This window comes from Hypanus sabinus, chromosome 12 (assembly GCF_030144855.1).
Source record: "Hypanus sabinus isolate sHypSab1 chromosome 12, sHypSab1.hap1, whole genome shotgun sequence".
Lineage (NCBI taxonomy): Eukaryota > Metazoa > Chordata > Chondrichthyes > Myliobatiformes > Dasyatidae > Hypanus > Hypanus sabinus.
In genome coordinates this window covers 81,080,473-81,093,665 of record NC_082717.1, presented here as the reverse complement: position 1 = coordinate 81,093,665, position 13,193 = coordinate 81,080,473, and the positions used below count along the sequence as shown (strand labels likewise).

Here is a 13,193-nt window from a genome sequence, read left to right as displayed (position 1 = left end):
GGAGCCTTTGGACATTAATAGCATTGTGCATGCAGTTACCTAGGAGGTGTCCTTTGACCCAGCCATAAACAACTTAAGGTTTCATTTGAAACAGAGTGTGAATCACTGACCATGCATGAATCTAGACCTCATACCACAACTCCCTTGGTTCATATGTCAGGATTCTCTTTATTGATTTCAGTTCAGCTTTCATTTCCATTATTCCTGAGCTCCTGCAAGTGAAAATATCCAAACTTAACGTACCAGGTTCCATCTGCAGTTGCAAAATTCCTTTCTGTGGGGAGGCAATATGAGAGACAAAGCAGGCACACCACCACATTCTGCTCATTTAGCACTGGAGTGCTATATGTGTTCTCTCCCCTCGCCTATTTTCTCTGTACACTAATGACTTAAAAACAATTAAGCACAAGTAATCAGTTGAGAAAGTGGACTGGAAATAAAGAATGATGGAGCCAACTCAATGGACCTTATGGTCTTCTTTTATTTCCTACATACTGAAAGCTATCAAGATAACATCCATGCAAATAAGAAATGGCTCTCCCACATGAAGACCTGCAAAATACTGATTTTGTAAATCTGGCAGGAGCAAAGGATGTTGGGAATCACAAGGATGGAGCATCATGGGGGGTTGGTTGCAAAAGGCAGAGAAGGAGTGCCAGGGTGGGAGTTGGCGCAGATACAGACACACTCAGCCTTGAGACACAAGGTAAGATAAATTGATTCAAAACAATTGGCTTATTGATCATTAAAGTATATCTCTCCAGTGCAGGGATTCCCAACCTGGGGTCTACGAATCCATCGGTTAATGATGGGGTCCATGGCATTAAAAATCTGGGTACCCCTGCTCTACTGCTTCCCACTCTCCCCTTTCCCCTCTCTCTCTCTCTCTCTCCACACACACACACACACACACACACACACCACCCCAACCCCCCCCCAAGACTTTTGCACAATACCGTATCTGAACACCATTTAGTGATTTAGTGGAATATGTGTCAAATATACATTCCTTTTGGCTTCTACATGTTGCTTTATATATTTTATTAGATGTACAACCAATTCTCAATGCTGGCAGAAAATTTATTGTAGTTCCAAATACATTTATTCCTTAAATAAGATTTGTCTTCCAGTAACATTTTTGTGCTTCGGTATTTTTCTTTATCATATACAGTTTGTTCTGCTACAATACAAATGAGTCCTTTAAAGTGGAGTTCTGTATAATACTGTCTCCATAATAGACTAGAGGATTCAATTGAAGATTCAGTCATTTAACTGAAAAAAAGAATTAAAGTACACATTGTTTAAAGCAAGGAAATTTAGTGGAGCAAATTAAATTATGAACAGACTAAAAGATTTTTTTGTAATTCTTAAATTTGATTTGAGTAACAGTAACTTGTAAAATAACAAGCTTTTTCAATCAGTTATTCATTTCAACTATTCACATTCAAACATTAAAAGCATGAAAATAATCAACATAATGAATTTTGGATTAGCTATTTAATATAATCAAGTACTCCTGAATTAGTTTTAATTGATTTTATTATGTTTCTTGGATTTAGTGAGTATGCCTGCAAGAAAATGAATCTCAGGGTTGGATATGGTGACATACGTACTTTGATAATAGATTTACTTCGAAATTGTATGGTGTAATTGCCACACTAAAATTTCTACTTTAAATACTGATTACTAAGATTGCTAGGGAGTAATTAACATATTTAAAATGTTTTCTTACATCTTATTATTCATTCAATACTTATGTCAATGAGTTTAAAAAAAAATAAATCAGCTAGTCTGTACTTCCTGCAGTAGTTTGGTGATAGTGCGATCACTTGAGTTAAGTATGATGTTCTCCTAAGGGTTTGTCTCAGGTAGATTCCCTTAATGGAATTCACCTGTGTGTGAATTTGTTTAACGTGGAGAGGCAGATACACAGGCAGAGCCAGCACACAGTCCTTGACAAATTGTCCGGTGGTATGAAGTGCAAGATGACTGGGACCCTTCATTGCTGCATCCTTCCACCACCATTACTGCAGTACTTGTGTAGTGTTCTCATACATATTGACAAATATATTGTAAGTATTAGTTTGATTAGTCCTTTACTGAGGACAATCTCAAGGAAATCCCAGAGACAAAGACTTGCACAAAGAGTAGTTGGCTTCTGAAATGATTTGCCGGAGGATGTGTGGAGGCACAAAATGGTAACCCGCATACAAGGGCATCTTGAATGAGAAAAGGCATAGAGGATTATGGAAGTTATGCAGACAAGTAGTCTTAATGTAGATAGGCTTAGTGATCAGCATTGACACAGTGGGCTGTACAGCCTGCTTCTATTTTTCTTCCCCTCTCTCCAAACTCCCTCCTCACCCTCACCCTCAATCTCCTATAAGTGCTGGTCCAGTTTAATATTTATAATGTGAATGGGGCTTTACATCATGAAGCCATGTTAAAGGAAAGATCTGACATTGTACTATCTCTAATTGCCAGTCCGTAGTGAGTAGAATTGTTGAAGATGAAATTTAGCACAAACAATTACAAGGTCTTGCCTATTGGAAGCAAATAAAGGACAAATTCACTAGATGAATGGTGTTGGATTAATTGAAAGGCTGCTGAAGGACAAACAGGAATAATAAACTCACCACTTAGTGCATTCAGACATTTCAAAGCAGAAATCAGCAGGACAAACAGAATTTGGAATCAAATCAAAATATATCTCATACCATGTCTCTAAATAGTGCTGCAAAATTGAACTGCTGTAGGAACTCGGGGAGTCAAGTAGAATCTATGGAGGGAAATGGACAGTCATTGAGACTCTTCATCTGGACTGGGATTTCACAAATATTTCTTGTCTCCAGCAATGAAGGTCTCTTGTTTCTCCATTATCAGCAGCTGCTGTATCTTATTTCTCTCTAAAAACTGTTCACTACCCGGTGTAAAGGAGGTACATAAGAAAAGACTAGCATGGCATTCCATACATTTTCTATCTCTTTCAAATAAAAAAATTAAAATTCACATTATTTAAGGATATGTGATTGGTAAATTAGGATAGTGATGAGTGCTTGGGAATTTGCTGGAACAGCATTTCGAACTTGTGATTCAACATTTTAAGCAAAGGGTGCACGAAGCTACATATGTCACAACTTCCTGTGCCAGAGCACTTTGAAGTATTCATCCTTGCATGCCATACGTTCTCCTTATTTGCCTGCTTACAATTAAACATTGAACAAATAGTACATGAAAGACAGGGAGTAATTCTAATTTCTATTGAGGGTAATCTCAAATTTGAATGGTTGAAATATATCATTCAGTATCATATAGTACATGTAAACGTCACTTAAGTTCAGCAATGTATTCTGACCAAGCAAAACAAGGACCAGAATTTTCTATTAGGCACACCAGGGAAGCCAAAACAGTCTTTTTTTGTCTCCGTGTGCTCTTGTGGCTGCATTAGAATTACAATGCTATTTCATTTAAACCACTGCTTCCTTGATGTGGTAGCACTGTACTATATCAGATGTCAGATAATAGAAGACATGACAAGTTTGAGGGCAGTCATGAGGACATTGAGCAGCAAATAGTGTTCCTTCACTTATAATTGTAAGTTCTATATCATTGTGCTTTTTACAAAGAACAAGGAGTAAGAAGTGATTTCATTTCAAACAGTATTAAATTTTGATGATGCAATGAGATCCAATGACAGCAGATCGATGATATAGACAATTATATTTGATGTGTTCTGGCCTATGCTTATTGCTCCTAAACTCTGAAATTTTTACCCCCAATACTAATTCTCTTCTATGAAACTTTCACCTCCATGTACAAACTCTATAAAACCTACCACAGTGATTCAACTTTTGATCATCTTCTTTTGTCCAACACCAAATTGTTTGTGTTTCAATAAAGTGCTTTATGACATTTTACCATGTTAAAGATGTTAATAGATCCACACTGTTCTTATTGTCCTGAAGAGTAATCAGTATCAGATCTGTTAAGAATACATACACAACGCTGGAAGAACTCAGCAGGTCAGGCAGCATCTGTGAGAAAAGAGTATCCAACGTTTCGGGACGAGACCTTTCATCAGGAATAGGGGGAAGAGAGGGCCGAAGCCCAGTAATAGAGATAGGTGACAGGGTAGGGCCTAGAGGTGCCAGGTGGAAAACCAATCAGAGGAAAGATAAAGTGGGAGGGGGAGGGGATAAGCATGAAAGAACTGTAGAGATAAAGAAGCAGAAAGTTGAAAGGGGAGAGAGGCAGAGAGGGACCTGGGATAGGGGAAGGTGGAGGGGGGGAATTACCGGAAACTGGAGAATTCAATGTTCATACCACCAGGCTGGAGGCTACCCAGATGGTAGATGAGGTGTTGCTTCTCCAACCTGAGTTTGGCCTCATTATGGCAGTAGAGGAGGCCATGTATGGACATATCTAGATGGGAGTGAGAGGCAGAGTTGAAGTGGGTGGCAACTGGGAGGTCCTGACTATTGTGACTCGACGAAGCGGTTCCCCCAATCTGTGTCGGGTCTCGCCGATGTAGAGGGCCCGGAATGGTAGTAAGGGGAGAAGTGAGGGAACAGTCCCTGCGAAAAGCTGAGAGGGGTAGGGAGAGAAAGATGTGCTTGGTGGTGGGGTCCTGTTGAAGGTGGCGGAAGTTGCGGAGGATAATATGCTGGATCCTTCTCCTACCCCTCTCAGCTTTTCGCAGGGATCGTTCCCTCCGTGACTACCTGGTGCACACATCTCTCCCCACAGAACTCCCACCTGGCACTTATCCCTGCAAGCGCAAATGCTACACCTGTCCCCACACCTCCCCCTTACCACCATTCCAGGCCCCAGACAGTCTTTCCAGGTGAGGCAACACTTCACCTGCGAGTCTGCTGGAGTCGTCTATTGCATCCGGTGCTCCCGGTGCGGCCTCCCCTACATCGGCAAGACCCGACGCAGATTGGGGGACCGCTTCGTTGAGTCACAATAGAGAGGACCTCCCAGTTGCCACCCACTTCAACTCTGCCTCTCATTCCCATCTGGATATGGCCATACATGGCCTCCTCTACTGTCATAATGAGGCCAAACTCAGGTTGGAGGAGCAACACCTCATCTACCGTCTGGGTAGCCTCCAGCCTGGTGGTATGAACATTGAATTCTCCAATTTCTGGTAATTCCCTCCACCTATCCCAGGTCCCTCTCTGCCTCTCTCCCCTTTCAACTTTCTGCTTCTTTATCTCTACAGTTCTTTCATGTTTATCCCCTCCCCCTCCCTCCTTTATCTTTCCTCTGATTGGTTTTCCACCTGGCACCTCTAGGCCCTACCCCGTCCCCTATCTCTATGACTGGGCTTCAGCCCTCTCTTCCTCCCCCCCCCCCACCATTCCTGATGAAGGGTCCCGGCCCGAAACGTTGGCTACTCTTTTCTCACGGATGCTGCCTGACCTGCTGAGTTCTTCCAGCGTTGTGCAAGTATTCTTTGATCCACAGCATCTGCAGTTGTATTTTTGTGATTAGATCTGTTGTTGGTTTTGATCTCAAAGGTGCAAATAATCATATAATTGCTATCATCAAGTATTAGAAGCGATGAAAACAGTTTAGTTACTGTTTTGGGCCTTTCTGTTACATGAACCAAGTGTGCAATATAATGATAAAAATAAAAACTAAAAATGCTAGAAATACACAGCAAGTCAGGTCATATCTTAGGGAAGAGAAATAGAGCTAACATTTCAGTTTTAAGACCCTTCATCAGAACTGGGAAGGAATCAAAAGAAGTTTGTTAATCTGCAAGGAGGGTGGGGAGGGGGAGGGAAACAAATCTAGAAGAGTGAAACTGGAGTGACCATGGGGGTAAGCTATAAATAAGATTCTGTAGTCAAAGAGTGAATGGGGGTGGTTAGAGAGTGAGAACACAGTGGACAGAAAAACTAAAGAGTTGTGAAAGCAGAACAGGAGGACAAGCCCAGGAAGTGAGGTCTGAATATGTCTTACACTCCATGAAGAAAAGAAGTAACATCAAGCTGAGCCAATATCATAGATAGACAACTGATCAAGTTACCTGAGGTTACAGAAATAAGATACTACAGCTGCTGATAATGGAGAAACAAGAGACTTCCATTGCTGGAGACAGTGTCCAAAATGTGCACATTGTTGTCATCGAAGGGGTGTCCTTTGTGCTTAGGTGTAGATGTACAGCCAAATCATGACCTAAGGTGCTGGCCCTCCTATGTTAGGCCATCCATTTGCAAAGTGGGTGTTTTATCTCGCTGATATACAGATCTGTGCAGTTCTCATTGTATTGGATATTATATACAATATTGCTCCGTTTATGTTTGGGTGTTGGATCCTTGAGGTAAATGAGTTTCTGTCTGAGTGTGTTTGTAGGTTTGAAAACACAGGATTTGGTGTTTGTTGAAAATCCTCTGTGCTTCTCTGAAACTCCAGCCACATATGGGATGACTATGTTTTTCCATCTGCTTTGCTCCTTACCTCTCTCTGTTGGGCTGATATCCCTGCTGGTTGTGCACATTTTGGACAGGGAGGGCTGGCGGTTTGAAAGAGGGGTTAAAGAAGCCATCTTTTTCAAACTGGAAAACGCATCCCAGAACAAAGGGGGCAGGGTATGACACCACCTATCAGCTACTTACAATGCAGTCTCTACCCCAGCATCTCCACGACAGTTCACACCTCCATTCATACAAAGATAAGACTAATGCCCTGCTCATTACCTCTATGACTCTTAATGACCTTCATGTGATTGCTTTATCTTTAAACAACTCCCAGAGTTTATAAGCTAGAAAACTACCTACCATGTATCAGAACTGAAGAAACCTCTCAGATGTGTTGAAACGTCTTCTAGATAATACTGCAAGTCTAGCTGAATTACTACTGCTTGAACTATAATGATGCGGATGACTGATAACCTTCATAGACAACCTATGCCTTCTTTTAGCTTTCCTAATTTCCTTCTTAAGTGTTCTCTTACATTTCTCATATTCCTCAAGTACCTAATTTGCTCCTTCCTGCCTATATCTGCTATGCACCTCCCTTTTCTTAACCAAGACCTCAGTAACTTCCAAACTAAGTTCTCTAAACCTGTTATCCTTGCCTTTTATTCTGGTAAGAATTTACAAACTCTGCACTGTCAAAATTTCACTTTTGAAGTCCTCTTATCAAGTACACTTTTGGCAGAAACAACCAGTCCTAATCTACACTTGCTAGATCTGTTCTGATATGATCAACATTGGCCTTTTTCAATTTAGAATCTCAACTGAAGGACCAGACCTATTCTTCTCCATAACTGTCTTGAAACTAATAGCATTATGATCACTAGATACAAAGTGTTCTCCTACACAAATTTCTGTCTCCTGCCCTGTCTCAGTTCCTAATAGGAGAACTAGTATCACACTCTCTCGAATTGGGACCCTTATGTATTGATTAAGGAAACTTTCCTGAACATATTTGACAAATTATACCATCTAGCCCATTCACAGTATGGGAGTCCCAGTCAATAGGTGGAAAGATAAAACTACCTAATATCACAACATTGTGTTTCTTGATCCCGCTACAAATTTGCTCCTCTAAATCCAGCTGACAGTTGGGTGGTCTAAAAGATAATGCCATTAACATGGCCTTTCTTATTCCTCATTTCTGCCCATATAGCCTCAATAGACAAGTTATCCATCCTGTTCTGAGTGAGCACTGCCATGACATTTTTCCTGACCAGTAATGCTATTCCTCCCACTCTATCACATGGAACCCTCTCCTGCATCCAAATCTCAATAATGGCTACAATGTCATAATTCCATGTGCTGATCCATGCCCTAAACTCATCCTCCTTTTCTACAATACTCCTTGCACTGAAAATAAACAACTCATAACATTAGTCCCACCATGCTCAACCTTTTGATTCCTGACTTTGTATGTAGGCTTAACAACATCTTACCCCTTAACCACTCCACTATCTGCTATGGCACTCTGGTTCCTATTCTTATGTAACCCTGGTGTAACCCCCCCTCCCACCACTTTGCAGCAATAACAAACCTTCCTGCAAGGATATTAGTTCCCCTCCAGTTCAGGCGAAAACCATCCCTTCTGTACAGATCCCACCTTCGCAATGATCCAAAAAACCCTCTTGTAGCATCTCCATAGCCACCTGTTAACTGTATGATCTACCTATTTCCGGCCTCACTAGCACATGGCAAATTTAACAATCCTGAGATCATAACCCTGGAGTTCCTGTCCTTTAACTTAGTACCTAACTCCCAGAATTCACTTCAAAGGGCCTCCTCACCCTTCCTATCCATGTCGTTGGTACCAATGTGGATCATGACCTCTGGCTGCTCAACCTTTCTATCTCATTTGTTCTTCAAAATGATCGCCCAATCAGCATTTGGTTTCTTCAGTTTAAAGGAGACCACATTGGGAACACTGAGTTAGTACTTTTGATTGGAAGAGGAGCAAGTGAATTGCAGCTTTGCCTGGGAAAAACTATTTCGATCCTATGATGGTGGGAAGGAAAGATGTGAAGAAGTGTTGAAACTGCCTTAAGAAGGGAAGTGATTGGTGGGAATAGAAGAGTAAATCAGGGTATCACAAATGGAACAGTCCCTGGAAAATGGTGTAAGGGAAATGGGGAAAATTGTGCCTGGGATTTTCTGTGTTGTTGACAGAATTTATGGAGAATTATATCTTGAATGCAAAGGCTGGTGAGGTTGAAGGTGAGGACCAATGAAACTCGGTCCCTGTAACATCGTGTAGAGGGGTGAGAGCAGAGGTATATGAGGTGAAATGTGGTGAAGGACTTTGATAACAATGTGAACAAAAGATATATGTTTTCTTATGCATTTTCCTAATTATGAACTATTGCAATATCTAAGCAATGTGTATATTACATACAATAGATCAAAACAGATCTAATTTGCTTGACAGTTGCAGAAGGTTTGTGATAGCGACAGACAATTGACCGTTGTCAGTAGTGCTGAACTCAGCCTGCATATCATCAAGTCAGATCAAAGCCCTTCAGAAGCACTCATTTACATAGTTGTATCGATGCTAATGGGGACTGAACAATCTTATTCTAAACCAAATGCAAAATAGACGTCTTGTGAAAACCCTCAAGAATTATTAGGTCCGTTGTGTTTTATTGCTCTATGTCTTTTTATAAAAATTATTTAAAATAAATTCTGCTTTCCAATGAAGGAAAATAGCGGGTTTTAAAAAGTGCTTTCATATTCCATCCCCATTTAAACATCAGATTTGGAAGAATTAAGTCTTCTGATTGTTATTATTTGGCAATTTCTCAAAATACCAAATAACAACAGAAAGCTTTATTCAAATTGCTCCAACCCATTTTTATCTTAATATCCTAAATATAAAAGAAGTAGGAACAAGTGTGTGCTGTATCTGCATGCCTATATACACATATGATCACTACCTCAATAACAAAAACACTTTTTTTAAACCTAACAAATCAGCTCCTTTAAATAATTAAAAAGTAACTGTTGGAAGTTTGATTCATCTCCCTCAATTCACTCTCAATAAACAGATTAGCTGCTATGAGATGGCACCAACAGTACTTGGTCACCCGGATAATCTTGATCTCCATTCTATCACAGTCATTCCCTTTCTACTCCTCACCATCTTTGCAAGTTAAAACACTTCTTGTTTTTTTCGCATCTCCAGTTCTTCTTTAAAAAAAATCACTGATGAGAAATATTAACTTCATTTCTCTCTCCACGAACGCTGCTGTTCCTGCTGAGTACCTCCAGCATTTTCTATGTTCTCTTGGTATTTCCTGATTGGTGTAATTTTGCTACTTGAGATTCTCTCATGATAATTAGAAACATTAATGTGCTCTTTTGAACTTCAAAATACACACTGGCACTCATCTCAAGTCAAAGATGATGTCTGTTATTAAGGGATCAGCAATGCAAATTTATATTTTTCATCAGCCCAAGACAAATATATGTATATATTATTTGGGGTTTTATAAAAACTTATTTTAAAACACATTCATTTTGTTCAAGATACTAACAATAAAACCGGAATAACCTGCTACCTCTCCATTTGGAAATACTGATGCTTTCTGCATCTGCTTCACTAGGTAATATTTCCAGTGCTTTCCTGAAATTCAAGGGCACATTCACATCCTCAAGTTTCATTTGTGCCCTTGCTCCCACAACACTTTCTGGGACCCACGCTCCACCAACACTTGGTGATTTCCCCTCCTCCCTGACACCCAGTTCCTCTGCCCAGAATCAGAATTGGGTTTAATATCACTGGCATACATTGTGAAATTTGTTAACTTAGCGGCAGCGGTACAATGCAATACCCTGATTATGTGTTTAAAATTAATTAAGTAAATTAATTACATTAAATCTATATACAGTGACATGCAAAAGTTTGGGCACACCTGGTCAAAATGTCTGTTACTGTGGAAAGCTAAGCGAGTAAAAGATAACCTGATTTCCAAAAGTTAAAGATGACGCACTTCTTTAATATTTTAAGCAAGATTACTTTTTTATTTCCATCTTTTACAGTTTCAAAATTACAGAAAAGGAAAAGGGCCCGAAGCAAAAGTTTGGGCACCCTGCATGGTCAGTACTTAGTAACACCCCCTTTGGCAAGTATCACAGCTTGTAAACACTTTCTGCGGCCAGCTAAGAGTCTTTCAATTCTTGTTTGGGGGATTTTAGCCCATTCTTCCTTCCAAAAGGCTTCTAGTTTTGTGAGATTCTTAGGCCGTCCTGCATGTACTGCTCTTTTGAGGTCTAGGCACAGATTTTCGATGATGTTTAGGTCAGGGGACTGTGGGGGCCATGGCAAAACCTTCAGCTTGCGCCTCTTGAGGTAGTTCATTGTGTGTTTAGGATCATTATCCTGTTGTAGAAGCCATCCTCTTTTCATCTTCAGCTTTTTTACAAATGGTGTGATGTTTGCTTCTAGAATTTGCTGGTATTTAATTGAATTCATTCTTCCCTCTACAAGTGAAATGTTCCCCATGCCACTGGCTGCAACACAAGCCCAACGCATGATCGATCCACCCCCGTGTTTAACAGTTGGAGAGGTGTTCTTTTTATGAAATCCTGCACCCTTTTTTCTCCAAACATACCTTTACTCATTGCACCCAAAAAGTTCTATTTTAACCTCATCAGTCCACAGGACTTGTTTCCAAAATGCATCAGGCTTGTTCAGATGTTCCTTTGCAAACTTGTGATGCTGAATTTTGTGGTGAGGACATAGGAAAGGTTTTCTTCTGATGACTCTTCCAAGGTCATATTTGTGCAGGTGTTGCTGCACAGTAGAACAGTGCACCACCACTCTAGAGTCTGCTAAATCTTTCTGAAGGTCTTTTGCAGTCAAACGGGGGTTTTGATTTGCCTTTCTAGCAATCCTACGAGCAGTTCTCTCAGAAAGTTTTCTTGGTCTTCCAGACCTCAACTTGACCTCCACTGTTCCTGTTAATTGCCATTTCTTAATTATATTACAAACTGAGGAAACAGCTACCTGAAAATGCTTTGCTATCTTCTTATAGCCTTCTCCTGCTTTATGGGTATCATTTATTTTAATTTTCAGATCGCTTGGCAGCTGCTGATAATTGGGACAGGGTTTCAGGAGTCAGGGTATTTATAAAGCTTTGAAATTTGCATCACCTGGCCTTTCCTAATGATGACTGTGAACAAGCCATAGCCCTAACAAGCTAATTAAGGTCTGAGACCTTGGTAAAAGTTATCTGAGAGCTCAAATCTCTTGGGGTGCCCAAACTTGGGCATGGTGCTCCTTTCCTGTTTTAACTCTAAAATTGTACAGAACAAAAATAATACAATAATCTTGCTTAAAATGTTGAAAAGAATGTTTCATCTTTAACTTTATGACTTTTGGAGATCAGTTCATCGTCTACTCACTTAACTATTCACAGTAACAGAAATTTTGACCAGGGGTGCCCAAACATTTGCATGCCACAGTAGATGTGTGTATATTAAATTGTTACATTAAAAATAGCACAAAAACAGAAATAATAAAAAACAAAGGTGAAGTAGTGTTCATGGGTTCAATGTCCATTTAGGAATTGGGTGGCAGAGGGGAAGAAGTTATAGACAATAGACAATAGGTGCAGAAGTAGACCATTCAGCCCTTCGAGCCTACACCGCCATGTTGAGATCATGGCTGATCAATTACTATCAATACCCGGTTCCTGCCTTGTCCCCATATCCCTTGATTCCCCTATCCATAAGAAACCTATCTAGCTCCTTCTTGAAAGCATCCAGAGAATTGGCCTCCACTACCTTCCGAGGCAGTGCATTCCAGACCCCCACAACTCTCTGGGAGAAGAAGTTTTTCCTTAAATCTGTCCTAAATGACCTACCCCTTATTCTCAAATCATGCCCTCTGGTACTGGACTCTCCCAGCATCTGGAACATATTTCCTGCCTCTATCTTGTCCAATCCCTTAATAATCTTATATGTTTCAATCAGATCCCCTCTCAATCTCCTTAATTCCAGTGTGTACAAGCCCAGTCTCTCTAACCTCTCTGCGTAAGACAGTCCAGACATCCCAGGAATTAACCTCGTGAATCTACGCTGCACTTCCTCTACAGCCAGGATGTCCTTCCTTAACCCTGGAGACTAAAACTGTACACAATACTCTAGGTGTGGTCTCACCAGGGCTCTGTACAAATGCAAGAGGATTTCTGTGCTCTTGTACTCAATTCCCTTTGTAATAAAGGCCAACATTCCATTAGCCTTCTTCACTGCCTGCTGCACTTGCTCATTCACCTTCAGTGACTGATGAACAAGGACTCCTAGATCTCTTTGTATTTCTCCCTTACCTAACTCTACACCATTCAGATAATAATCTGCCTTCCTGTTCTTACTCCCAAAGTGGATAACCTCACACTTACTCACATTAAACGCCATCTGCCAAGTATCTGCCCACTCACCCAGCCTATCCAAGTCACACTGAATTCTCCTAACATCCTCATCACATGTCACACTGCCACCCAGCTTAGTATCATCAGCAAATTTGCTGATGTTATTTTTTATGCCTTCTTCCAAATCATTAACGTAAATGGTAAACAGCTGTGGTCCCAATACCGAGCCCTGTGGCACCCCACTAGTCACCACCTGCCATTCCAAGAAACACCCGTTCACCGCTACCCTTTGCTTTCTATCTGCCAACCAGTTTTCTATCCATGTCAATGCCTTCCCCCCCGA

At 40.7% G+C, this 13,193-nt stretch overlaps 1 protein-coding gene across 3 annotated transcripts in view; it reads left to right on the top strand.

Moving 5' to 3' along the window:
* The window catches only part of kiz (kizuna centrosomal protein), a 209,202-nt gene that overhangs the window by 185,726 nt on the left and 10,283 nt on the right, over window positions 1-13,193 (top strand). For 2 of the 3 annotated variants that reach the window (XR_009515170.1, XM_059986274.1), the window contains exon 13: window positions 10,521-10,577. The exons of the other annotated variant lie outside the window; for it this stretch is intronic. Coding sequence is in view for 1 of the 2 variants with exons in the window: in XM_059986274.1 (XP_059842257.1) it covers window positions 10,521-10,577 (57 nt within the window). In the remaining variant the exon portion in view is untranslated. The remainder of the gene's footprint in view (window positions 1-10,520; window positions 10,578-13,193) is intronic. 3 annotated transcript variants of the gene reach the window in all.